Source organism: Podarcis gaigeae (genome assembly GCF_964106915.1).
Source record: "Podarcis gaigeae genome assembly, chromosome: 8".
Lineage (NCBI taxonomy): Eukaryota > Metazoa > Chordata > Lepidosauria > Squamata > Lacertidae > Podarcis > Podarcis gaigeae.
Window position 1 is genome coordinate 27,175,408 of NC_139684.1, and position 26,508 is coordinate 27,201,915.

At 47.4% G+C, this 26,508-nt stretch overlaps 2 protein-coding genes across 4 annotated transcripts in view; both read right to left on the minus strand.

Annotated features, from left to right (window-relative positions):
• KCNAB2 (potassium voltage-gated channel subfamily A regulatory beta subunit 2) overlaps positions 1 to 26,508 on the minus strand; it is a 384,406-nt gene that overhangs the window by 167,236 nt on the left and 190,662 nt on the right. The gene's annotated exons all lie outside the window — the stretch shown is intronic.
• RNF207 (ring finger protein 207) lies at positions 640 to 25,175 on the minus strand. Of its 3 annotated transcripts, none has more exons than XR_014567422.1 (18): positions 24,459 to 25,175; positions 22,298 to 22,488; positions 19,505 to 19,634; positions 18,219 to 18,363; positions 17,556 to 17,637; positions 16,013 to 16,088; positions 15,091 to 15,216; positions 14,826 to 14,872; positions 12,774 to 12,846; positions 12,052 to 12,120; positions 11,405 to 11,473; positions 10,501 to 10,622; positions 5,836 to 6,028; positions 4,600 to 4,785; positions 4,426 to 4,477; positions 2,919 to 3,031; positions 2,273 to 2,362; positions 640 to 1,351 (listed from the first exon to the last, which is right to left on the minus strand). XR_014567422.1 is itself a non-coding variant. In XM_083752595.1 (18 exons), exons 1-18 carry the CDS (start codon positions 24,621 to 24,623, stop codon positions 1,135 to 1,137), a joined length of 2,151 nt encoding a protein of 716 aa, XP_083608721.1. In that variant the 5' UTR covers positions 24,624 to 25,167; the 3' UTR covers positions 640 to 1,134. The 3 variants fall into 3 exon arrangements, 2 of the variants coding, with proteins under 2 accessions (XP_083608721.1, XP_083608722.1); XM_083752595.1 differs by having other exon boundaries at positions 2,919 to 3,036; positions 24,459 to 25,167; XM_083752596.1 differs by having other exon boundaries at positions 2,919 to 3,036; positions 24,503 to 25,166.

Below are 26,508 nucleotides of genomic sequence, written 5' to 3' on the forward strand. Positions count from 1 at the left end.
ATCTAAGTGAGTGTTTCCTGGCCTTGCAATATAAGAGGAATGTCCTCCACCCCCGAATTAAACTTCGACACACATCGGGGATGACTATGTGAGTGGGGAGTCCAGCAGCATTTGGAGGTCCCTGTTTCAGAGAGCGAGTTACCTCCTTGGAAGGAGGCCAGCCTACATCAGTGACTGCTGCAGAGGTGCAACAGGTGAGCTCCTCTGAAGGTAATTCTGCTCTGTCTGGAGGGATTGGATCATCTAACCACATTGTCCCAGAACAGCTGGGGGCTCTCTAGAGGTTTCTGAACTACAACTCCATGCACCCTGGCCAAGGGCTGTGTTTCCTTGGGCTGATGGGATCTGTAGTTCAGCAACAGCAGGCGGGTCCCCACATCTGCTCAGGAGACATGGCAAGATTGCTAGACCCCAGGAGAGGCTCACGGGAAATAAGCAAGGCTAAAACGGGGGATCATGCAGAGAGAGACAGTGGGCAGGCCTCTTCTGCACACAGGTACTTTAAGCCATACAGAAGAATTGCTGAATGAATGTTTTTCTCAGGATCCAAGGATGCCCCAACCTCTAGTGTGCTAGTGGATATGGCTGTATCTAGAGAACTGGCTTTTAAGGGTGTAGCTGAATAATAGGAGATGCTGGTTTTGCATAGCAACATTTTATGCCTCTCAGTTGCATGGTAAAATAAGAAAAACCTGCAGTTCCAGGCAGGTGCAGAAAATCCACACACTTGGTAGTTATAGGAGGATTTCGCTTTTCTCAGAGAAGCCCAGACTCACTCACTCAGTTTGGAGCTGTTTGAGAAGCCAGTGCCTGTCTAGACATTGATGTGGGAGGCACGGCTGAAAGAACACCGGCAATACTTGTCAGAAGCTGGAGGAATTAAGATTTCCACTGCTGCACCCTCCATTGTTTCTTAACAAGCCTGCACCTTCCTGGGCTCCGGAAGTGCCAACAACAAAGAAGCCCTGCAGAGTAACGCAAAATAAATCCTTCTGTTTTGCATGTTTTAGGGATTGCAGAATCAGGATTATCTTAGTGCAGAATATATATGGTTTTCTGAGCACACACCACACTGAAAAGAGTCTGCTATGCCATACATGAACATTTTTGTTCAGAAAGACTGCGAGTGCAGGTTCAGCACAGGAGAAGCTCTGTTTCCTGATCTGCCTCCTTGGCTGACTTGCGAGGTCCTGGTGGCTGCGGGGGACTCTCGGGTCGGCCTTTCTGCTTGCTCCTGTAATATTCTTTCGATTTCAGCAGGGGGTCCTCTGCGGCTGGGCTGAGAATCTGGCTTTCTGCTTTGGGCTCCGAGGCTCCTTCTCGTTCCTCAAGGCCACTGCACAAATCAGGCCTCAGATAGAAGAGAAAAATAACAGTGGGTGGAAGGAATGGTCTAGGAAATCATAACAAGCCCTAGCTTTTCTATCACTAAATAAATGCCAAGCTTTTTTTAATTAAGTAAACTGCTGGAGGATAGCCCTATCTTAGGCTAGTAGCTCTGACAGCTTAATGGAACCTCTGTTCTTGCGCAGTCTACCAGTTTCTGGGGAACCAGCTTGTAGAATTTGCAGAAGCATCTGGATGGATGTTACTGGGCATAGGATTCTGGACAAGGCAGCCTTTAGTATAGCAAGGCTATAAGAACTTTAGAAGAGTTTGCTAGAGTCTAGACCAGGCTTCCTCAAACTTGGCCCTCCAGATGTTTTGAAACTACAATTCCCATCATCCCTGACCACTGGTCCTGCTAGCTAGGGGTCATGGGAGTTGTAGGCCAAAAACATATGGAGGGCCGAGTTTGAGGAATTCTGGCCTAGACCAATGGCCCATCTACTCCAGAATCCTGTTCTCACAGTCGCCAACCAGGTGCCCCAGTGGGAATCCTGCAAGCGGGATCTGAATCTAAGAGCCCTCTCCCCTCCTGTGGCTTCTAGCAACTGGTATTCAGAAGCATTGCTGCCTCCAGTTGTGGAGCAGAGCATGACCATCATGACTAGCAGCCCTTGATAGCCCTCTCTTCCATGAATTTGTCTCTTTAACACTGAAGCATGAAACTGCTAGTGCTTCCCTTTGAAACCAGCCTCTTAGATCAAGTATTTTCCCTCCCAAGCGAACACTGATGGCTGATGACCAGGTCACTTAGTTAATCTGTATCCCCTGAGGAGTGGCCACTTGGAAAACAACAGATTGAATATTTACCTTTTTGCTCCTCCGGTATTGTGGCATCAACATAGAACCAAAATGCTTTGCTACCTGAAATGGATCAGATAGATACCTGTGCTGGACATCAGCAGCCTCTGGGTCATCATATATTTTCTGCAAGCTCTCTGGCTGGCCATTCCTCTCCTCCTTTGTGTCCTGTAACCTGAAGGGATATTTGGGTTGAGTTGGGGGATTTGGCATGGGGGAAGCTGACTCGAGATGTACCACAAATACCGACTGATTAAAGCCATACACCTTGACAGGGTTGGAGCAAAAGAGATTTCTGGAGGACAGAGGGTCCCTCCTCCCTCACAAAGTCACAAGGCTTGATCATCCCTCTGCCAGACTACATATTCCTTCAGCTATGGGTGTTTTACGAAGCACAATGGGGATTTACAATTCAGGGGCCAAGTCATCTATTCCAACCACCTGCAATGCAGGTATCGCAGCTCAAGCACCCCTGGCAGATGGCCATCCAACCTCTGCTTTTAAAACTTCCAATGAAGGAGATTCCACCACCTTCCAAGGTTGTCCCTGTCCCTGCTGAATGGCTTCCTAATGTTTAGTCAAATTAATGTTTAATTCCTTGTCACTTGAATCTATCGGTTTCAATCCTCCCCTCTGGAGATAAGGCAGTGGAGGTTTTTGAAGGCAAACTTGTGCAGGATCTGGGAGCGGAGCAGGAAAGCAGCAGCGGACCGGGCTCTCGGCTTCCTCACCTGGGCTCCAGCCGCTCCTTTACTTTGGCGATGGAGTGGACATAAGGGGCGATCTGCTTGGTGATGGTTGTCAGGTAGCTGTTCTCCTGCTTCAGCTGCAACAGATCATGGAGCTGTGCTGCACGAGAAGGAAGTCTGGCGTTAAGTCAGTCAAGTCCAAAGGATTGGCCCTTTCATACAATAAGCATAGGTACACAGAATCATAGAATTGTAGAGTTGGAAGGGACTCCCAAAGGGTCATGTAGCCCAACCCCTTGCAGTGCAGGAATCACAGCTAAAGAATCTCTGGCAGATGGCCACCCAACCTCTGCTTAAAAGCCTAGAGTCCACCACCTTCTGGGAGAGTCCGTTACACTGTCAAATGGCTCTTACTGTCAGAAAGTCCTTCCTGATGTTTATTTGGCAACTCCTTTGTTGTCACTAGAATCCATTGGTTTGGGTCCTGTCCTCTGGGGCAGCAGAAAACAAGCTGGCTCCATCTTCCATATGACAACCCTTCAGCTATTTGAAGATGGCTATCCTATATCCTCTTGCTCTCCTGGCTAAACATGCCCAACTTTGTCAGCTGTTCCTCACAAGGTTTGGTCTTGGTTGCCCTCCTTTGCCCACCTTCCAGTTTGTAAATATGCCTCTTAAACTGTGAGGCCCAGAACTGGATGCAGGACTCCTGGTGTGGTCTGACCAAGGCAGAATAGAGCACTGCTATTACTTCCCTTTATCTAGACGTGGGTGGCGCTGTGGGTTAAACCAAAGAGCCTAGGACTTGCCGATCAGAAGGTCAGCAGTTCGAATCCCTGTGACGGGGTGAGCTCCCGTTGCTCGGTCCCTGCTCCTGCCAACCTAGCAGTTCAAAAGCACGTCAAAGTGCAAGTAGATAAATAGGTACCAATCCGGTGGGAAGGTAAACGGCATTTCCGTGCGCTGCTCTGGTTCGCCAGAAGCAGCTTCGTCATGCTGGCCACATGACCCGGAAGCTGTACGCCGGCTCCCTTGGCCAATAAAGCGAGATGAGCGCCGCAACCCCAGAGTCGGTCATGACTGGACCTAATGGTCAGGGGTCCCTTTACCTTATACTTCTGTCAATGCGGCCTAGACTTGCATTAGCTTTTTTTTTTTTTTTTTTTGCCGCTGCATCACACTGTTGACTCAAGTTAAGCTTGTGGTTCTCCATACACAAATTCAAAACCTTATGCGACATGGCTGCGTTTCTAAATAAGAGGCATGGAGTCACATCTTTTCTGAAAAGTGTACTTGGCCTTCTTACATGGAAGTTATTTTCCTGTACATAGATGTACAGAGTAATAATCAATGGTTTGACTTTCAGAGTGGAAGAAACAATGGCACTCTGCACATGTGCAATGGCACACCTTCCTACATAAGAGCTATACAAGTCCTTATTATACCTACAGCAAGGTATAATACTGCAGCCCTACCAAGTCAAAAAGGTTACCAGCTACCACTGGTCAGTGGGGTTGGATGGCTTCAGAGAAGTTCATATTGTGCTCACCTTCATAAATCTCTTGCTCATTTACCACTCGCTGATATGTTTCTTCCCAGGTCTGCAAAACACAAAGTCGGAGTTATCAGCACATGCTCCTCAAGCGGGGGGATTTTGTGCATATGTGTGTACTGTGAGTGCATAGTTGCTGCAGGACTCTGCAGCCTGAGAAAGTCAGCGTACCTCTTCAAACACGCTCCGCATCATCTCCACAGAGGAATACTCTGAAGCAATCTGCACGTCCATCTGCAGCGACTTCTGCAGGATCTCGCTCATGATCTCCGTCTTGATGAGGGAATGGTGCTTGGTGAGGTCGCGGTGGAGCTCCTGCACCTGATCCTTCAAGTTCTGAATCTCTATTTGAAGGGCCTGCAGCAACACGGGGGGAAAGGAAGCAAGTTCGAAAGACTCCAGTTGACGAGGCGGAAGGATCAGCAAGAGAATGCTGAGAACTTCCTTTTTGCCAAACCGGGGAAGGGTGCGGGGATTTATGACTTACTATTTTTTTGTTTGTAAAAAATATTTCTATACCACTATATCAGAAAAACAGATATGAGATGTTTGCAACAATACTAAACCTGAAAGCAAACATTAAAAGCTAAAAACAAGCATCAACAACTGATGTTTGTTTTTGGCTTTTTTATGCTTTTAATGTTCACTTTCATTAATACCAGTGAAGATCCGAATACAAATTTAATTAATAATAATTGTGGAAGAATGCATTCTTAAGTGCCTGTATAGGCTTGGCGGAACAGAAGAGTTTTCAACAGGCATTTAAAAGTTGGCACAGAAGGTTGGCGTCTGAATCTAGTGACAGAATGTTCCACAGGTCAGGGCTGATGGCTCTAAAGGCTCAGTTCCTTGTTGTGGTCAAAGGAGCCTCGCCAACTCAAGGAACAACCAACAATACTCTTGCAGATGATCTCAGTGATCAAGCTGGGGATATAAGGGTTCAGGTATTCCCTGAGGCACCCTGGACCTAAGTTGTTCAGGGCTTTGTTAATGAACACAAGGACCTTGAACCTGGCTCAGTAGTAGATGGGCAGGCACAGTTGGTGCCCCATGCTCTCAGCCAGAAGCTCCCATCAGCAATCTTCCAAACCAGACCCAAAGGCAGCCCCATATAGAGCACATCACAGTAATCCAGCCTCGAGGTCACCAAAGCATGGACTATAGTGGTCAGGCTATAATGCTCCTGTCTTCTTATTTTGCGTGTGTGTGTGTGTGTGTGTGCGCGCGCGTGCATGCACAAACACACATTCATTGGCTGGGCCTGTTGATTCATCTTGGCCTGCTCTGTTGCAAGGCTGAGCAACATATCCAGCAGTGGTGCTGGCTTGCTTCCGCAGGTGCCCAGAGCTGCGCACCATCACCAGTGACAGAGCGAGAGCAGCCTCTCCTTTGCCCAGCCATCCTTACCCGATACATGTTCTCATAGTTGCGGCAATGCTCGGTGAAGGGTGTCTCTCCACCTTCAGCCAGGAGCACCTTGGTGCTTATGTACCGGTGCATGGTGGGCTTCCGGACCAGGGAGCCTGCCAGGGACATTTTTTCGCAGGTAGAGGGGCAGCCAGACACGAGGAGGGTCTTGGAGCAGGGACCTCCGGACATCCTGGAGGAAGAAGAGGGAGCCAGCTGAAGAGAGGAGGAGTCCCTAAGCGAGAGGCTCCAGAAGGGAATGGCTTTGGATCTCAGCACTCATCATCAGTTGTGTTACTTAAGGGGGGACAAAGTGTGTTGGAAGATGTGGCAAGGCTGCTTCTGCAGCAGGTGTGTGTTGTAAGGGAAAAAACAACCCTGTCCAGGGTTGTAAAGACTGCGGAAAGAATAATTGGGTGCACTCTTCCCACCTTGGATCAAATCTATGCTTCCAGCTGCCATAAGCTGCAGAGATAGCGCAGGATAGTACGCACCCCAGAAATGATCTCTTTTAGCTTCTGCCTTATGGAAGAAGGTACAGGGTTATAAAGACTAGAACTAGCCACCTGAGAAACAGTTTCTATCCAAATCTTTTAAACGCAGTGTAAGCAGTCTTTATGGAAGTATATTGTATTTAATTATGGGGTATCAGAGTTTTTAGGGGGGCTAACCTAGGATAGCTGGAATAGCAGGCTTGTTGCTTTTTTAATGTCTTATGTAGATTTTTTCAATTTCGTTGTTCTGTATGGGACAATGACAATAAAGATTATCGTATTGTATCATAAGGCCGTATTGTTTCAGGCCGATGGCCCATCTGGTCCAGCGTCCTGTTCTCATATCGGCCAACCAGTTGCTTGTAAGAAACCAGCAAGCAGGGCCCAAGCACAAGAGCACTTTCCCATCTTGTGGCTTCTAGCAACTGGTATTCAGAAGCATCACTGCCTCTGACCATGAAGTCAGAACATAGCTATCATGGCTAGTAGCTATCGATAGCCCTCTGCTCCATGAATTTGTCTAATCCTCTCTTACAGCCATCCAAATTGGTGGCCATCACGGCCCCCTGTGGGAGGGAGTTCCACAGTTTAGCTCTGTGCTGTGAATTAGGACTTCCTTTTATCTGTCCTGCATCTTCTAACATTCAGCTTCATTGGAGTGTCCACAAATTCCTAGGGTTATAACAGAGGAAAACTTTCCTCCATTCCCTTCCTCCAGGCCATGCATTATTTTATAAGCTTTGATTATGTTGCCTGTTGTGGGATGGATGGTCTGCACACATGTCAGTTTTGGGCAGTAGCCACACAACGTCATTGTCAAAATCCCAGCTCAAATCCCACCACCACCACCAGTTAATCCAGAGTTATTTTTTCCAAGGAAAATCTGATGGGAGTTAAAAACAAAAGGAAGCTGTTGCCGATGACCAAGGCTGGTTCCAGGCAGGGGTTTCATATAGCAAACAAGCCAAGCAGATATCACAAGCGGGTTGCTGGCAAACAGTAATTTTTCCAAGAAAATGTAAATCTGGGTTAAATGGGTAGAGTCAGTGAGCAATACAAACTGGCTTTTTGATGCCAACGGTGTTTTGACACTTGGGAAAATGTGCATGCATCCCATAATAAACACCACTGTGAGGCAACACCCTTTGCGGTATCTCAGCAGCCCCTTTGCAATATCGCAGTATTGGATTTGAAATTGTTTTTATATATGTTACTGTGTTGACCTTTTTTTAAAAAAGAAAGACATGCAGGATTTTAAAGCTGTTTTTAAATATGCAATGTATTTCGTGTATGTTTTTATTGGATTGCAAAATGGCTTTGATATGCTGCACAGAGAGCAATCTATAATGAAATTAATCATTATCACACACATACTCAACACACACCTACCTGGAAGCGTCATGAGTCAAAGACTGATTCATCTACACCAGTAAAGGACTATCTGCCAATTAATTGTGATGTAACAAACCCTCCACCCACAACCAAATTAAAAAGAGCCCGGCTGCAGCCTGACAGTCCTTCCCACTGACTCATCCCACAGCCAAGAGAGATGCTCAGATCGCCACTTACGGATCAGAAGGTTCATCCAGACCGGCAGATGGGGACTCCCTGCAAATTCTGCTTGGCCTTTCCCCTCAGCCGGGCACCTGGCACTCCCAGTCCAATGCTCTCAGCCTCAGTTTCCCTTTGGAGGGAAAGGGGATCCTGAAGACCCCCGGCCCAACCCATCACTTTGCCCCCAGAGCTTTGGGAGAGGGCCGTCCCTGCCTGCACAGCAATCAGCTGCACCAGAACAGAGGGGCCTGTGATGTCAATGGTACTAAATATATCCAGTGCCAGGGAAATGTGCTTTGCAGAGTTCTCTGAAATTCTGATAAAAATAGGGATGGGCAAACTGCTAGCAGGCAGGCTGGGATGTGTGCAAGGATCCACTGGGTTTGCCATCTGCTTCTCAAGTAGGTTGGGGCATGAAGGTGGTCAGGCATACAAAGGCAACAGGCACGCTAGCTGAGCGCCAAAAGCAAGATGCATCGGGGTGTTGCTGTTTTCTAGGACTCTCAGCCATTCCAGACCCAAGTACTGTAGTTGTAATAGGATGTTTTGATACCTGGGGGAGGCTCCTCAGCTGACACCACTTACCCCATTCCAGGAATCAGTGGCGGGTGGCGCTGTGGGTTAAACCACAGAACCTAGGACTTGCCGATCAGAAGGTCAACGGTTCGAATCCCCACGACGTGGTGAGCTCCCGTTGCTTGGTCCCTGCTCCTGCCAACTTAGCAGTTCGAAAGCACGTCCAAGTGCAAGTAGATAAATAGATACCGCTCCAGCGGGAAGGTAAACGGCATTTCCGTGCGCTGCTCTGGTTCACCAGAAGTGGCTTAGTCATGCTGGCCACATGACCCGGAAGCTGTACGCCGGCTCCCTCGGCCAGTAAAGCAAGATGAGCGCCGCAACCCCAGAGTTGGCCATGACTGGACCTAATGGTCAGGGGTCCCTTTACCTTTACTATGTTGCAGATAAGAACTTAAGGAAGAGCCCTGCTGGATGAGGACCATGACTCATCTAGTCCAGCATCCTGTTCTCACAGTGGCCAATCAGATGCCTGTAGGAAACCAGCAAGCAGGATCACAAGAGCAGCACTCTCCCCTCCTGGGGCTTCCAGCAACTTTTGTTCAGCGCAGAGCCAACCTGGCAGGTAGCCATCACTAGCCCATCTCCTCCATGAATTTGTTTGCCAAATCCTCTTGTAATGGTACCCAAGTTGATGGCCATCACTGCCTCCAGTGGGAGAGAATTCCGTAGTTTAACTGCTGGAATTCCAAAATTCTTATCACTCAGGTAGACTGTTCCTGCCTGGAGGCTGCGGTATGGTGCAAACAGACTGTTGGCCGTGGCTGTCACACCAGTCTCCTGTTTCCTCCCTCCCAAACTAGCAGCCCTCAAATGCTTGTTTGCACAGCAAGGATCAGGACTCCAACGGCATGAATGCGCAAAGATGGAGGTCACTTATTTGCCTTCAGTTATGTTAACTGACCAAAACGTTTTCTTTCTTTTCTTCAGCTGACACAGGTGTAACTCTTTAAGTCTCTTGCAGCAGTAACAAGGCTGCAGTGAAGTGAACATGCTTATGGAATCCCTTCGATGAAAGCCGCAATAAATGTATTAGCTTATCCCCACCCACCCCGCCTAAGAATATTCTTACAAAAAGTTTGATTTTGCAGTGCAGCTGGTTGCAGAAGAGCTACACCAATTCCAAATGCATTCAACAACGTTTGTGGAGATGCAATGTGTGTGTAAGGCAAGCAAATGAAATCGTTTGCCAGAACAGAAAGGATTATTTTCAAGCAAGTCTGCACTAGATGGGCAAATACGTCCGTTTCAGTTTCTCTTTAAAAAAAGTCCTCAAAAAAATTCATCAGCACTTTGGTGCAAATTTCTCCTTATATGCGCATGCTTCTCTGCAATGTTTGCAGAGCAGTTTCTCCTAATATAATGCATTTTCGCAGGTTATTATTACAAATAAGTGCATTTTAATGTATACTTTTAATGCCTGCTGGAGAACGGCAAAATTCAAAGGAGGGCAAATTTTGAAGGTAGTATTGTTCACAAGGTGAGAAGTCAGTAGGTAAATTTGCATCTAAATGCAAACAATCAATTTTCTGCCCCATCCCTGGAGCCTCTTTGCTACAATTGCTGGAACTAGCTTCCTTGCTCCACATCCCAAAGAAACAGAAACAATGTTCTTCGTTTTCCTATGTTCGATCGGGTGCCAGCTGCACTGGGACTCTCTGATACAACAGCCTCCCAACCAGCCAGTTTGGCTTCCTGGAACTGGCACCGCCAGCCCATCTGATCTGCTCGCTAATCAGGACAGCTGTTTTTGTCTCCAAGGGCGCCTGGTGCCCAGCTCAAAGGCAGGCAAGAGAAGTTTGGGCTTCAAAACGTCTCCAACCCGTATTCAGCTTTGCACAATCCACCTTTGTTTAAAAATACTTCACTGCGTTTCCCTCCTCACAGATCCCCCTTCCCCAATGTTGTGTCCTCCAGGAGCTTTGGACTACAACTCCCATCAGCCATTGCCTGTGTTTGCTGGCAGTGGATGATGGGACTCGTAGTCCGAAACATCTGGGGAAGCTTGCTACAGATGAAGCAGGGCTCGGGAGCAGCTTACATGTTACTGTTGCTCATCCCAGGTCCGATGCCTGCTCCATTCACCACCACGGAGCGACGGGGCGCTAGAAGCAGCAAGGGCTCCAGGCAGTGGGCAAACTCAGCTCTGTATTCCGTGTTGATCTGGAAGGGAAACCAATTAAGACGGGTCGTCATTCTGAAAGCACCCAGAGTTGCAAGCCTTCTCCTGCACGTGGATATAAGGGGACTCTGTGGACAGGACTACGTGTCAAAGCAAACACGAGGCCACTGTAGTCCATGCTCTGGCAACTTCCAGATTGGATTACTGCAATGCCCTCTACTTGGGGCTGCCCTTGAAGGCAACTTGGAAACTTCAAGTGGTCAGATAACTGGCTGAGGTTCTGTTTGGATCTCAATATAACCCCTGTTTAAAAACAACTGCACTGCTTGCCAGTTGGTTGCCAGGCCCAATTCAAGGTGCTTACGTTGGTATTTAAAGCTAAATGACTCAGAAATATCTCAAAGAAGTGCCTTCTTCCTTGCAATCCTTCTATAGTCTGTGTTTGGCAGAGGGGCCCTTTTGATAGTTATTTTGCCCTCAGAGGCTTGTGGAAAGGGGGTTCAATTCAGGAGAGGGTTTTGTTTGTGAAGATACACCTATGGTGTGTAGACAGCCTCATCTTTGTCTCCCGCAAAACTCTGGAAAGCCTCAGGTACAGGACCTGGAGTTAAAGCAAACACCCAAATTTGGCTTTACAGGTGTGCCGCTAGACCTCATGGCGCAGACTATGTCTGGCTTGCCTGGTGACCTTCCCATGGAGAACTGATAGATGAAACAGGCATGACCCCAGAGGGAAAGGGGTGTGTGTGAACATTTGCTCAAATGCTCTCTGGGTGGCTGGAGTTGCTAGGTTGGCTCAGCAGGGAAGAGCAGAAACTTGTACCTTGCTCGTCTGGGAGGGCCTCAGTCGATGGGGCAGCTTGACGATTTTTTGCAGCCTCTCCATCAGTTGCTGAAAACAGAATTGTGGATGATCTGGTCAGTTCAATGAAATGCCGCCCTCCGTTGTGAAAGCAGCCCCTGCCCCATGACTGTTTCTGGTCAAGAACAAGAACCACCTGGCCATCTGTCAGGGATTCTTTAGCTGTGATTTTTGCATTGCAGGAGGCTGGACTAGATGCGGCCCCTTCCAACTCTACAGTTTTATGATCTCCTTAGCTACTTCTTTCTTTCTAACTGCTCTCAAAACACCAGAGTCCTTGGCATAACCCCCGAGCCCCCAAACCCTGCTGTTGCTGTGTCTACACAGCTGTATTAAATGCACCATCTTCTCCCCTGATCCTCAAGCTGCCATTTCCTTCCTTGTCTACCCTGTGTCAAAGTTTGGTTTGTAAGCTCCTTGGGGCAGGGCTCTATCCTCTTTTACTTGATAGAAGTACAAAGATTCATAACCATCAGGTGCTTCTGAGCATCTGCAGAGTGCTTTTCTTGCCCTGGAAACTCACAAGAAGGGCTTTGCGCCTCATCTGAGTACCCACAGAGGCAGCTGTGATAAGGGGGTGTTATTTGAATTTGTGGGTGATGACTTACATAGCCTAAATCAAGGAATTCAGCCTTATTTGCAGAGCTGAGGAAAGCAGAGCACGTCACCAGGTGGACCTGAAGAGGAGAGGAAAGGAAACATGACCCCTGTGCAAATACCAAAACTATGAGTACTTGGAGCAGAGGAACCGAGAGGGCCTCTGAGCATGTGCAAAGGGCGTTTCTCTCACCACCGAGTAGGCCATATCTGCCTCCTCCCCTCTGGGGCGGGGAGACAGGGCTCCCTCACCTTAGACTGCTTGGCTTCCATGAGGACCTAAACCTCACTCAATTTCAGTGTCTGTCCAACCACAACCTGCCATTCTACGTTTTATCTCATGAGACTTCCAAGTCCCTCCAAACTCTGGCAAAACTTGACATACAATTTTAGGAAACGAGGCCGATGGTACCTTACCTGACCTTGAAGGTTAGGGTGCCCTATAAATATAATGCAATGCAAATATAGAAAGTGGGATTTTCGTCTTCTCCTTTGTCATTCAGATTGGGTGTATTTTTGTTTGTTTACTCAAATTTACACCCTCCCCACCTCAAGCTCAAGGAAGCACCCATCGTTTTGTCCTCACAAGCACCCTGTGAGGTAAGCAGGGCTGAGATATGGTGACTGTGCCTGTTGAATTCTTGCCTGCCACATTACTGTTAATGTGCAGAGAGCCTTCCTTTTGCGGGGGGGGGGGGGAGGAATGGCCACCCTCCCGACTCAGGTGCTTTACCTGTAGGGTGGGCAGCAAAGATGCCAAGTGTGCCAGCTGTTCCTTGAAAGCTTTTTCCTTTTCTTCATACTGGCTGGAAATGACAAAAAATAATAATAATGATGATAGTATTATAAGGCTGCTTATGCACAAAATGAGAGAGCTCCACAGTTAGAGAGGTGGGAATGAACCTGAAATGTGCTAACCGATGATATTTAAAATGCATCTGAGGCAGCCAGAGAAACTTCCATACCTCTTAATAAAAGGTAAAGGGACCGACCCCTGACCATTAGGTCCAGTCGCGGACGACTCTGGAGTTGCGGTGCTCATCTCGCTTTATTGGCCGAGGGAGCCGGCGTACAGCTTCCGGGTCATGGGGCCAGCATGACTAAGCCGCTTCTGGCAAACCAGAGCAGCGCACAGAAACGCTGTTTACCTTCCCGCCGGAGCGGTACCTATTTATCTACTTGCACTTTGACGTGCTTTTGAACTGCTAGGTTGGCAGGAGCAGGGACCGAGCAACGGGAGCTCACCCTGTTACAGGTTCTGATCGGCAAGCCCTAGGCTCTGTGGTTTAACCCACAGCGCCACCCGTGTCCCATTTCCTCTTAATAAAAAGGTAAAGGGACCCCTGACCATTAGGTCCAGGTGTGGCCGACTCTGGGGTTGCAGCGCTCATCTCGCTTTATTGGCTGAGGGCTTGCCCATAAAAACAGGACTAAGGTTAGAGACTAGGGAGATGGCAGCACTTTCCAGGAAATCTCTTAAGAAGATAAGAACATAAGGCAAGTTTGCTGGATCAGGCCAATGGCCCATCTAATCCAGCATCCTCTTCTCACAGTGGTCAACGGGATGCCTATGGGAAGCCTGCAAGCAGGACCTGAGCACTCTCCAGTTGTTGCTCCTCGTTATCTGGTATTCAGAGGTAGGCTGTCCCTGGGCATGGAGGTTCTGCTGTGACAATAAAGGTAAAGGGACCCCTGACCATTAGGTACAGCTGCGGACGCCTCTGGGGTTGGGGCGCTCATCTCGCTTTATTGGCCAAGGGAGCAGGTGTACAGCTTCCGGGTCATGTGGCCAGCATGACTAAACCACTTTCTGGTGTGGAAACACTGCTTACCTTCCCACCGGAGCGGTACCTATTTATCTACTTGCACTTTGACGTGCTTTCGAACTGCTAGGTTGGCAGGAGCAGGGACCGAGCAATGGGAGCTCACCCCATCGCGGGGATTCAAACCGCCGACCTTCTGATCAGCAAGCCCTAGGCTCTGTGGTTTAACCCACAGCGCCACCGCGTCCCATTTCCTCTTAATTCCTGCCCATAAAAACAGGACTGAGGTTAGAAACTAGGGGGATGGCAGCACTTTCCAGTAAATCTCTTAAGAAGATAAGAACATAAGGCAAGCTTGCTGGATCAGGCCAATGGCCCATCTAATCCAGCATCCTCTTCTCAGAGTGGCCAACGAGATGCTTATGCGAAGCTTGCAAGCAGGACCTGAGCACTCTCCAGTTGTTGCTCCTCATTATCTGGTATTCAGAGGTAGGCTGTCCCTGGGCATGGAGGTTCTGCTGTGACAATAAAGGTAAAGCGAATGGTACCTATTTATCTGCTTGCACTTCATGCTTTCGAACTGCTAGGTTGGCAGGAGCTGGGACCGAGCAACGGGAGCTCACCCCATCGCGGGGATTCGAACCGCCGACCTTCTGATCAGCAAGCCCTAGGCTCTGTGGTTTAACCCACAGTGCCACCCACGTACCGCTGTGACAATAGACCTCCATAAAAAGAGCCCTGCTGGATCAAGCCAAAGGCCCATCAAGTCTAGCATCCTGTTCTCACAGAGGTCAACCTCCTGTGGGACGGAGTTCCAAAGTTTAACTACATGCTGCATGAAGAAGTCCTTTCTTTTTATCTGTCCTGAATAAATCCTTCACAACACATGAGCAAGATCTGCGTGGGCTGTTGTCGTTGGTACCCTAAAGTTTTGTTTGGATAAGCCCCAAGACACTCCTGCTTCTTTTTTGCCAATGGGGGAAAAAATCAGACAAGGAGTTTGAGCACGGGACCACTTTTACCTCTGAACGACTTTCAAAAGCATCTTCTTCCGCTCTGCCAATTTCTCCTGTGGAAAAGAGAGACAGAGAGAGAGAGAGAGAGAGAGAGAGAGAGAGAGAGAGAGAGAGAGATAGAGATGTACTGTTCCTCACGTCAAGCGCTAGGCAGTCTCCCTCCCTCCACCACAACTGGGCTTCTAGGGGGTAGGCTGCTGCCTCAAAGAGCGCCCCCTGCAGGCAGACTCAAGACCAAGGCTGCAAGTGACCCTTCCCTGCCGCAATTCACCTGCATGCTGCTGAAGAGCGAGTTTATAGATGTTTCCTCCTCGTCTGCGCTGTTGCGGACCTCCTCGATCATGGCTTTGAGGAGCACTATTGCCTCCCTGGTGGATGTCTGGAGCTCTTTCACAGCCTGAGTCGCAGGGCAGAAAAGGCGAGTGTTGAAAACCGCAGGCGTTATCAGTAGGGGAGCAGAGCAGACCCCACGGAAAGGGCAAGATTAAGAATCATGGAATTGCAGCATTGGAAAAGATTTAGTCCAGCTCCCTGCAATGCAGGAATCACAGGTCCAGAATCCCTGACAATAGCCGCTCAACCTCTGCTTAAATATCTCCAATGAAGGAGAGTCCACCGCCTTCTGACGGTCCTCCTGTCTGAATGTCCTGTCATTTGAATCCATTGGTTTCGGTCCTACCAGCCCCCGTCAGCCCCAGCTAGCACAGAGGGTGGGAGTTGTAGTCCAAAGCATCTGGGGGCACCAGGTTGGCAAAGGCTGATTCTACCCCCCCTTCACCTTTTAAAAACAACTTACATCAAAGGTTCCTAGATGTACATTCTGTTATTCAGAGCTCCTTCACCCAAATCTCAACCCATTCACAAAACAGATGCCTTAAGTGTCCTAGACAGGAAAACCATTCACACAACTCTATCAGTTCCCAAATCCACAGCCTTCCAGAAACGATGGACCACGATTCCCATCAGTCCCAGCAAGCAAAGTGAGGTTGATGGGAGTTGTAATCTAAATCATCAGGTGAAGGCTGCCAGCGCCAATTGGCTCAAAAAACAGGGAGGTTGGGCCTGCTCCAAGATGATCTGGGAATACCCGTGACCAGATGCTTCTGTCTAGGTCGCATTAAGATAAAGCATCTCCCAGCCACAGGGCCGCCCCCTGCCCCCGGCAGTGAAACCTCTTCAGTTTTTATACCCACCATCACGGCCTGGTCTAGCTTCTCACAGCCTTGCATATATGCAGTCTCAATATCGATGCAATGCGCTCGACTCTCCCTGGAGGAGGAAAGACCAGAGAAGGAGGTATCAGAGGGGAAGCGCTGTGGGTCAGTGGCGAAGTATTTTGTTTTGCATGCAGAAGGCCCCTGGTTCATTCCCCAGCTCCATGAAGGTCTGGATATGTCCCCAGTCTATATTCTTGGACAGCTGCTACCAGTCAGTGTCAACAACACTGAGCTAAATGGACCAAAACTTGCCATTTAAGGAAGCTTCCTATATTAAGGAATATTAAGTCTTTGTCATCCACGACACGACCCCTTCCTTCCTTTCCTTCCTTTCCTTCCTTTCCTTTAAAAAAGGGTATCCTGTGGCATGGAGTTCCACTGGCTCATTATGCACATTATATAAGTGTAGCAATGCTTCTTTTGCAGATGTGTGTGTGTCAAACCCATCAGGGTTCAGCGGGCAACTCTTAAGCTTTCACCTTTGGATGTTGTTGTTTTTTTAATAAAAAAAATAATACAGTGGTACCTCGCAAGACGAATGCCTCGCAAGACGAAAAACGCGCAAGATGAAAGGGTTTTTCGCTTTTTGCGTTGTTTCGCAAGACGATTTCCCCGTCTTTTTCCCTTGCGAGTTTGCTTCCTTTTGCTTAAAGCCGTTAATACCCAGCGAATCCGCGCTCCGCAAGACGAAACTTGCGGAACTAATTAATTTCGTCTTGCGAGGCACCACTGTATTCATTTAGCAATTCCATTATCTCAGTTTGTTTTCCCCGAAATGCTTTTTCTCCCCCCTTTCCCCCCCCCCACTTTGCCTTAAAACAAAAGCAACCCAACAACATTAAGCGTGCTTCCAGATGACCTGTTAATTGTGCATTCATCCTGATATGTTTGCAGGGAGGTTCCATGATCTTGTGTCAAAGGTAGTTCTTATCCCACCCTTCCCATTTACCTATCGCTTATCACAGTCTCTTGGGGAAGTGGGTTGGTTACACAAGTGCTCCTGATCAACTGTAGCTGTGCAGCCTGAATTTGCCAGTATGTGAATGAACTGCACTCCCCAGAAAGTAGCAACAAAAGTCTGGAGGCAGCCTTAAGAAGATATTTCCTGGGTTTTCCATTCTCTCAAGCTACTGTACCACCTGTTTTGCATCCTCTGATGTCTGGAATTCCCTCCTAGATTCTAGATGTGGTGCCATTTCCTTCTTTTCATTTCTTCAACACCCCCACCCTGGTCCATGAAGTCTTCAACTTCTCCCCAGATGCACTGAAATTTAAATCTGCATTACAGCATATTTTGTCATTTACTGCTTTGTCCTTTCTCTGTTCTCTCCCTGCTATCAGTCTTTAGACCAAGCTTTGGCAGCCTGGCTTAGGCTGATGGGAATTGCAGTTCACAATATCTGGAGAACCCCTCTAGATGCTAAGCTCCAACTCGGAGCAGGGACCTCTCTTCCTGTTTCCTGCAAAAGGCCATGGCCTTGATAGCTCGTGATGTAGATATGAAGTAACAGCAACTCACACGGGCATGTCCCGAAAGCAGTTGATACAGAGCATGGACTTTTTCTCTGTTGAGAACATGATGTAGAGTTCCTCGTGAAGTGCTGGAAGAGACACAGGTGTCACTTTTAAGCTTGAAAAAAAAATTAGACAAAAAAGAAAAAACCTCCAATGAAGGAGAGTCCACCATCTTCTGAGGGAGTGCATTCTACTATCAAACAGCTCTATCAAACTACCTCCTAGTGGTGCAGCAATAAAATTGTTGGCATGCTTGTGAAGCTAAGCAGGATCTGGTGTGGTTTCAAATTGGATGGGAGAGCAGTGGTTACAATTAATGGAAGTTGAACTAAAGAACTCTCAGGGTCCCTTCCAGCTCGACAATTCTTTAATTCTATGACATGCCCTGTAACCAGAAACATCTCTATCGAAAAGTCCTTAATGTTTATTCAGAATCTCCTTCCCTGTAATTTGAATCAATTTGTTCAGGTCCTTCCCCTCTGAAGAAGCAGCAGAAAACAAGCTTGCTACATCTTCCATGTAATGGACCTAAGTTATTTGAAGAAAAAACTACCCTATCCCCTCTCAGTCTTCTCTTCTCTCAGCTAAGCAAACCCAACTCCCTCAACTGTTTCTCCTAAGGTTTGGTTTCCAGAGAGTTAAGGAAGGCTATAGGAAAGACACTTACAACATTTCTTGTGGATGTCTTTGATACGCTTGGTCAGTGAGACGATCTCGTGACGGGAGAACATTCTGGCTTTGTGGGTCTCCTCGCGGCACTTGGAGCAGAGAGGCTGGTGGCAGGTATTGCAAAAATACATGGCGTCCAAGTCCTGGGGGAGGTGGGAGGTTAGAGGGCAAAGCTCTGGTTGGCATGCCTGGTCCACCACCACACACTGGCAGAACATTTTATTCAGTGGCAACAGGATGTGCACCGCAGCATAGATTGCAACACAGAGGCAATTTTTAAAACAGCAGTTTTAAACAGCAGACTGCTTTTTGTGAAAAGGCTGGAGAAATTCCATTTGAGCCTAACTAACTTGCACGGGTGGCGCTGTGGGTTAAACCACTGAGCCTAAGACTTGACGATCAGAAGGTCGGCAGTTCAAATCCCCGTGACAGGGTGAGCTCCCGTTGCTCGGTCCCTGCTCCTGCCAACCTAGCAGTTCGAAAGCACAAAGTGCAAGTAGATAAATAGGCGTTTCCGTGTACTGCTCTGGTTCGCCAGAAGCAGCTTAGTCATGCTGGCCACATGACCTGGAAGCTGTCCACCAGCTCCCTCGACCAATAAAGCGAGTTGAGCACCGCAACCCTAGAGTTGGTCACGACTGGACCTAATGGTCAGGGTTCCCTTTACCTTTACCTAACTTGCACTTTTGGACAAAAACACAGCTCTCCTTTCAAATTCCCACTTCTTTGAATTTCACAACGCAGTTCTCCAGCCAAGAAGCAAGTACAGAAATACTTGGACTAGGGGAAAGTGTGCATTAAAACATACCCTCCAAGATGCCGCAGAGGAAAATTGGGATGTGTGTCTTTTGGGGCCACGCTCTCATGAAAGCCAAAATGGGCTATCCCAGGATCTAATCAGAAGCCGGGATGGCTTCTGTAATTCCAGGATGTCCTGCTTAGTAGGACAGTGGAGGGGTATGTTAAAAATGCATATATTAAGTGAGATTAACATTCAAAATTGCAGTATATTTGGGAGAATGGCCTTGCAAAAAAATGTGTATAGTATGCAGAATTGCTTACAGGCAGGTGTAGCATTAGAAGAAATGCACACTAAAAAGCTGATGAATTTTCAGGATAATTTTTTAAAAAAATTGCACACTGGTGTGGAAATGTGGAGGACTAAACAAATACTGGACAAAACTAGAAATGGAAAGAAAATGAAACGAGCAGATTTGCCCATTCCTAGTTCCCACACATTAGTCTTGACCTTCAAAGGCCTTCTTTGCCACCCTCTCTGCTTACCTGCTTTGTACTCTGCAGGTCACAATTTGCACACTGGACCTCCTCCTCACAATCCCCAGAGCTGTCCACCAGGAACTTCAGGAGCCGGTCTTCTGGAGGGAGGCCATTCCCCCTGACAATGGACTGGTGGCTGCAGAAGGAAGACACAGGGAGAAAGAGGAAGCCCTGGGAAGGATGTCAAAATAATATAGGAAGACTCATGCAAGGATGTTGAGATACAGGATGGTGCTTTATTGAACTGGGCACTTTCTGCAACAAAGAATCACAGAACTGTAAAGTTGGAAGGGATTCCAAGGGTCATCTATTCCAACCCACCGCAATGCAGGAATCGCAGCTAAAAAGTTAATGACAGAATAATGCTGCATTTGTGGTGGATTTATTCTGCTCTGCGGTGCTTCCCAGAGGGAGGCAAAGAAGCAAACCCCCCCCCCCCCAGAATATTTGTTGTATTTAACATTATAGGACTTTAACAGGAAGTTATGGGTTATGCACTGATTGGAAATAAAGCAGTGTGACTGTCCCAAAAATATATGCAAGTGTTGATCACGTAGGACCGTTTGAAAAGCATCCTGAGAGTAACTCGTCACGAATGCACAAGAAGAAGGGACCTTTGGACGAGCCCTCAGAGCTAGGTGGGTGGAAATAATCCCCATGGAACACAATGAAACTTGCTTCTCAGCCAACAGGTATAAGATGGATTTCCTTATGGACAGGAAAACCAGGTGTGTAAATGAACAAGCTTTAACTGTTTTTATTTTATTTAGATTTTATTTTTATTTATTTCATAACATGTAGACATGGCTTGATTGTTTAAAAACCCCTTGGAGTGTTTTACAAAAAGATAATGGGTGGGTTGCATTTCTCTCCCCCACCTGTTGCACGCCTTTGCCTGATTTGGCCAAGGCGAGCTTTCTTTCTCTCTTTCCCCCCTTCCTGCTGCTGAACTGCATTCCGCTGGAGCTAAAAGGGGAGACATTCAGCTCAGCAGCTGTTCACACCTGAAGCTCATTGTGTGATGGGAGGTTTCATGTTTCAGAGGCAGAGAAGTGCGGATTTGCACCCTGGTTTCCAGTGGGGGGGGGGGAGCAGGGGGAAAACAGACAAATTGACACTGCTCACCCCGAAAGCGGGGAAATGGGGCTCTTCTTAATGTTGAACAGAACTCTAATAACCCCCTCCTATTTCCCAGTTTCTGTCCCTGGCAGTTAATCACAAAGCCTTGGATTCCTTTGGCAGCTACGGTCAAACCTGATATGGGTGTCTTACAACTGAAGACAAAGGCCAGGCATTAGCCTGGTCACGGCTTCCCTTTTTAGGAAGTCAATGCCTCATTCCTCTTCCGCTAATTCCCAAACTCTATTCCTGGCTCACACTAGCGAGAGATTTACTAGGGCCCCTCCACAAGATATGTTTATTCAGCCAATGTTCTGGTTTGCTTGTGCAAAGTTGGCACGGAGGTTGGATGATGTTTATTGAGCACCCGTTCTGATTTATTTGCCGGGAGATGACACAGGGAACATTTGTCCGGTGTGCATTTGCTAGTGGCGTATTCATACATCCCCCCCCCCCCCCGTTGATCATTTGTTCATCCCACACTTTTCAGTGCATCTCCTGTTGCTTTCCAAACCACAAGGAAGTTTGATGCTTTTTTAAAGGGTGATTTGTTGCCCCAGGGTTACAAAACCCTAAGGTTCTAGCACAATACTGCAAATTTGTACATGTCTCGGTTTTGCCCTTGTAGAACTCAACAGAGAGGAGGATAGGGACAAAAGGTGTCAGCAACCTTTTACAGCCGTGGGCCGGTCCACCGTCCCTCAGACCTTGTGGGGGGGCGGACTATATTTTTTTTTTGGGGGGGGAATGAATGAATTCCTATGCCCCACAAATAACCCAAAGATGCATTTTAAATAAAAGTGCACATTCTACTCATGTAAGAACACACTGATTCCCGGACCGTCCGCGGGCGGATTGAGAAGGTGATTGGGCCCTTAGGTTGAGCTAGCTCTACCTGTCACTGAGCTCAACTTCTTCCTGTCTTTGGCTATTGCGCCACCTACTGTTGGACTCCTTGCTTTCTGCCCTACGAGTCCCAGTGAGCATTCAGCATGACAGTACCAATGTCACTACATAACATAATACTGTACTATGCAACATAAGCATCAAGGCAATTGTAGAAATACAATTGCAATAATAAGAAATGTGTAATAAAACAGATTTTCACAGCAGCATAAAACGAGAGAACTAAGAGCAGGTTTCTAAAATACAGACAACGCAGAGCAGTAGATGCAATGGCCGGCTTGCTCACTGGTTCTCTCCTTGGCAAGCAAGCAAGGAGGAGGAGAGCAGCTGCTGATGATAGGGGTGAGGAGGAGGCAGACACACAAATGGAGGGGGTGCTCTAGAGGGGTCTTCCCAGGGGCCCTACAAAACCTGCAGGCTCTGCCCATCTTGCATGTCTCTCCCAAAGATGCCCATATCCTGCTGCTTGGATGGATATCTGTAGTATCTGGATGGAAACTGGTTCTAAGGAGGCAAGGTCAGAGCAATGACTCATGCAGAGATGCAGTGGGCAGCCTCCTCTGTGGATAGAACCTTTGGGCTCACAGCACACCAACCTTTACTTATTTAATGCATTTCTCAAATTACTGTACAAGCATTTCTTGCAGCACCCAAAGGGCTCCAAAATGGCACCAGACTAGTGCAGAAGTACAATAACTCATCAGTAAAAAGGGCTGCTTATCCCATCACCCAAATATCTCTGGACTGCAGGGGAGCAAGATGGTTCTTCCTTACCCACAAAGAGGGCACGTCAGGCGGCTCTCGATGGCGCGGCCCCGCAGGCAGCTGGCGCAGAAGTTGTGGTAGCAGTCGAGGAGGCAGGGGTGTTCGTACTGCTCATGGCAGAGGAAGCACACCAGCGGGTGGCAGTTGGCGTTGTCCAGGTCGCAGAGGTTCTCCAAGGGGGAGAAAATCCCACCAGACATCTGGAAGGGTAGTGGCGAGCGAGGAGAAGGTTACTGGAGAGGCTAGAGGGGTGACTGGCCACAGAACAAGAAGCAGCCTTTTTGAATTGCACAGGCAAAGAGTCCTGTGGAAGCAGAAAGGCGAAGAGCTCTGTGTGAGCTCAAAGCCTACACATCCCTTTTGCGAATTCAACATTGGCCTGTCAAGGTTATTACAGAGTCTCCCAAACATCTGAATGAATTTAGTCTAACCCCCTGCAATGCAGGAATCACAGCTAAAGAAACCCTGACAGATGGCCACACACCTCTGCTTAAAAATTTCCAGTGGAGGGGAGTCCACTGCCTTCTGAAGTAGTCTGTTCCACTGCTGAACAGCTATTACCACCTGAAAATCCTTCCTAATGTTTACCTGGGATCTCCTTTCTTGTAAGTTGAATCCATTGGTCTGGGTCCTACCCCCTGGAGCAATTGATAGTCAAGGTGAGTTTTATTTCTGAATGGGAGGCCACTCATAAACCTCTCTGCTTTTAGGGTGTGTGAGTTTAACAATTGCATGCCCTCAGAGGAGACCATCCTTAGTGTTTGTGCCGGAGTCATTGATTTGGGTATGCACCCAGGTTCAAAAGAAGCAATCCCAGAGCAGTGGCTCATGCAGAGATACAGCAGGCAGCATTCTGTGCTGCTAGGGTGCTTTGGGCTCAGAGGTGCTTTCAACAATTTCATTTTTTCTCACAGCACATTATGTGTTCTCTTGCAGCACACCACTGTGTATCGACACTGAACTATTAAAGTATTGTATTCTCTAAGACCAGTAGGGACTGTGTGTATTTATAGCAAGTTACACACACATTTATAAGGATCACAAGTGTGTGTAAAGGCTTTCTATTGCTTGCTTCTGGCTAAAGGAAATGAGGTAGCAATTGAGACATATTTCCACTCTAGTAATCAAAGAGTGATTTGAAAGAAAAAACTATTTATGCACATTGCTATCCCGCAGCAAACAGAATCCAAAGTCCTTCCAGCTTTTCCATTTTTGATCGCTGAAAACTTTAAAAGGTTGGGGAACCAGAAATCATATTTTAATTTCTGAAGAAAATATACTGAAAGGTGTTTGGGGTTTTGGTATACCATACTTTGGCAAGTTCATCTTTAGGTTGCAACGGTTTCATTGGCTCCACAGTGACCTCTGCTGGTAGACCCCAGAAATACAGTGGAATTGATACCAGCATGCCTGGTTGAAGAAGTCATATTCACACACCTCAAGATTTTCTCCTCCACAGGGACAGAGAACAAAAGTGTGCAAACAATGTGTGAAAAATTTGCAAGTCCAGTTGCAAGTACATGTTTGGGGAGCCATGATGTGCTGTGGCTTCCATGTATAAATAGAGGCAATATTGACACTTGTGTGCAGTTTTCACACATTACAGTACATCCGTGTTCATCCCCCCCCCGCCACCACCCATGTGAGTAAAACACAACCATGATCTGCTTTGTCTTAAGCTTTACAATTAATATGGATTAATGGGCTGCGAAGACCAGTGAAGGACGAACGGACAGCGAAAGGGTAATATTTCAAGAGTGGATACTAATCCCTTCATTTCATTCTGAAACAGCTGTTTTGGGGGAAAGTCTTGAGGGCTTTGTGGATAGTGATTCATCATGTTCTGGATGCATGCTATTAAGCAAATTGAAAATACCAGAGCTCTTCCTTTCCTACTAGGTCAGTTGTTCCCCAACTGTGTGGCAGAATGGCAACTTCACACTGAGGAATAAATAGATCTAAGGGAAACCCTGTCAGCCATTGAGCCTCTATGAGTCCTTCCTACCTAGAATTTTTGTAAGTTTGGAGAATTCCATCCAGGAATTTAGCCATGCACCAAAATTAATGGACACAAATTATTCTGAGGAGGACTAACATTGGCGACGGCCCTATGAATTTAGGCCTGCATCAGTTGAGTGGGTGTCATAATTACAATTATAAATGATCTCACCTCTGCCATGCTGTTCTTTTGGGTGGAGAGCAGAAATGTCTTACCTTTTCTGGATTTCCTCCGGTCTTCTCCACTTTGCCCACTTCTGCAGTGATCGATTTGCTGCCTCCACCTCCCCACTTGTTTCAGTTCAAAATTGCTGTAGCTTTCAGCCAACCAGTGCATAAGACAAATTACCACCTGTTTAGAATTGTAGTAACGTGAGGGGAAACGTGCCCTCCTGGACAAGAATTTCTGCTGAGACAATGGCAAAATAGTGCTCCTTCTGAAAGACAGTAGGCAAATTTCAGGTGTGCACCCATGGCATTAGAACAAATACGGACTTCATAAATTCTTCTGCAGAAGCTCAGTAAGTATGGGTACTTTGGAGAAGACGCCGTGTCAAATTTGAAGAAGCAAAAAGTTCATCGGCTCTTGTATCTCATTTCCCGGGAAGTGCTAGAAAACCGTCTGCTCCCCCAGCTCCCTTGGGATTGTTGCTCTGGGAAAGCAGGATAACTAAGAGGCAAGCGCAAATGTCTATCGACTGACGGTCTGCTTCCCTTCTCCAGCACGTCAAAATCTTTTCTCTCTCATTCGCCGCCGCTGTCAAGGTTCATTCAAGGTCAGATCAAGTGCCCATGTAATGGAAACAAAGCAAACTCCCTCCGTGTTTCAGAGGCCACGAGGATTAGCAAGTTGAATGGCCATTTCAAAGGAGTAAGACAGGTAGACACTATGCACAGTCACTGGTTATGGGTAGATCAGCCTTCTCCAAGCAGGCGCCCTCCAGACATAGCTGTCAACTTTCAGATTTGAAAATAAGGGATCAGCAGCCTCACCTGTCCCGGAGACAGGCTACGGGATATCTAACAATCCAGGATAGCAGTGGGAAGCAGCGGGAAACGGCGTTGGAATAAGGGAATTTCCTGCAAAAAAAGGGAAGGTTGACAGCTATGCCTCCAGATGCTGAACTACAACTCCCATCAGTGCCACTGGTGCTGTTGGGAATTGTAGTTCAACGTCTGGAAGGCACCAAGTTGGCAAAGGCTTACAATAGATGTTTCTTTATTCCAGCCTTCAGTCCATGACATCTACACATATCCATTGGCAATATTTCCACATGAATTTCCAACCCACCCAGCCTCGCAAGTCCTTGGGAAAACCTGTCAGCCTTGGTTTCTTCCGATTTACACAATTTTTGTATCAATTTCTGCTGAATACGCACACTTTCCTTGCAAACAATTTTACCAATATAAGCAGTTTTAAAGGTGTGCTTACCACGACCCCCTAATATAACATCATGGTACACATTTTTGAGAGCTGGAGAAGCACATTGCAAAATTTGGAAAAGTGTTAAATTCCAAGGAGAGCTGCGTTTCAGTTCGTGGATTGTTTGAGGAAGTTAGGTAAATCTCCCCCATTTCAATCACCGGATCTTATTTTCTCCTAGTGAGTTCTGCCTACCTAGACAACCATTTATGTATTTACAGTAAACAGTTTTGAACAGGGGTCAGCAAACCTTTTCAGCACGGGGCTGGTCCACTGTCCCTCAGACGTTATGGGGGGCCGGACTATATTTTTTGGGGGGGAGGTGGAAAGGAACGAATTCCTATGCCCCACATACACTGGCGGAGGAAAAGGAGTGCGGTGTGGGGGGGGAGCGTACCGCCCCCCATAGTGCGATCCCGGTGGGGTGCCATTGCTGTCCCCCCCCCTGTACTAGGCACCACACCCCCACAGGTGACGCGCCACACCCCCAGGATACGCCCCACGCCCCTGCCTGCTCTCTGTCCCTTCCCCGGTGCTGGAGCATGAAGCTCTGCCACTGCCCACAAATAATCCAGAGATGCATTTTAAATAAAAGGACATATTCTACTCATCCCAAGTTTTGAAATAAGTAAAAAAGAATGTTAATGTAATAAAAAATTTAAAAATGTTCCAGATAACATAGAGCTGCCTCTCTGTTTCTTTATGAGAGCCGGTCATGCATATGCACTGATGTTCCCTGTATATTAACAGATATATATCCTTCTCAAGGTATTCCTCCCACATTCAAAACCATGGGTAG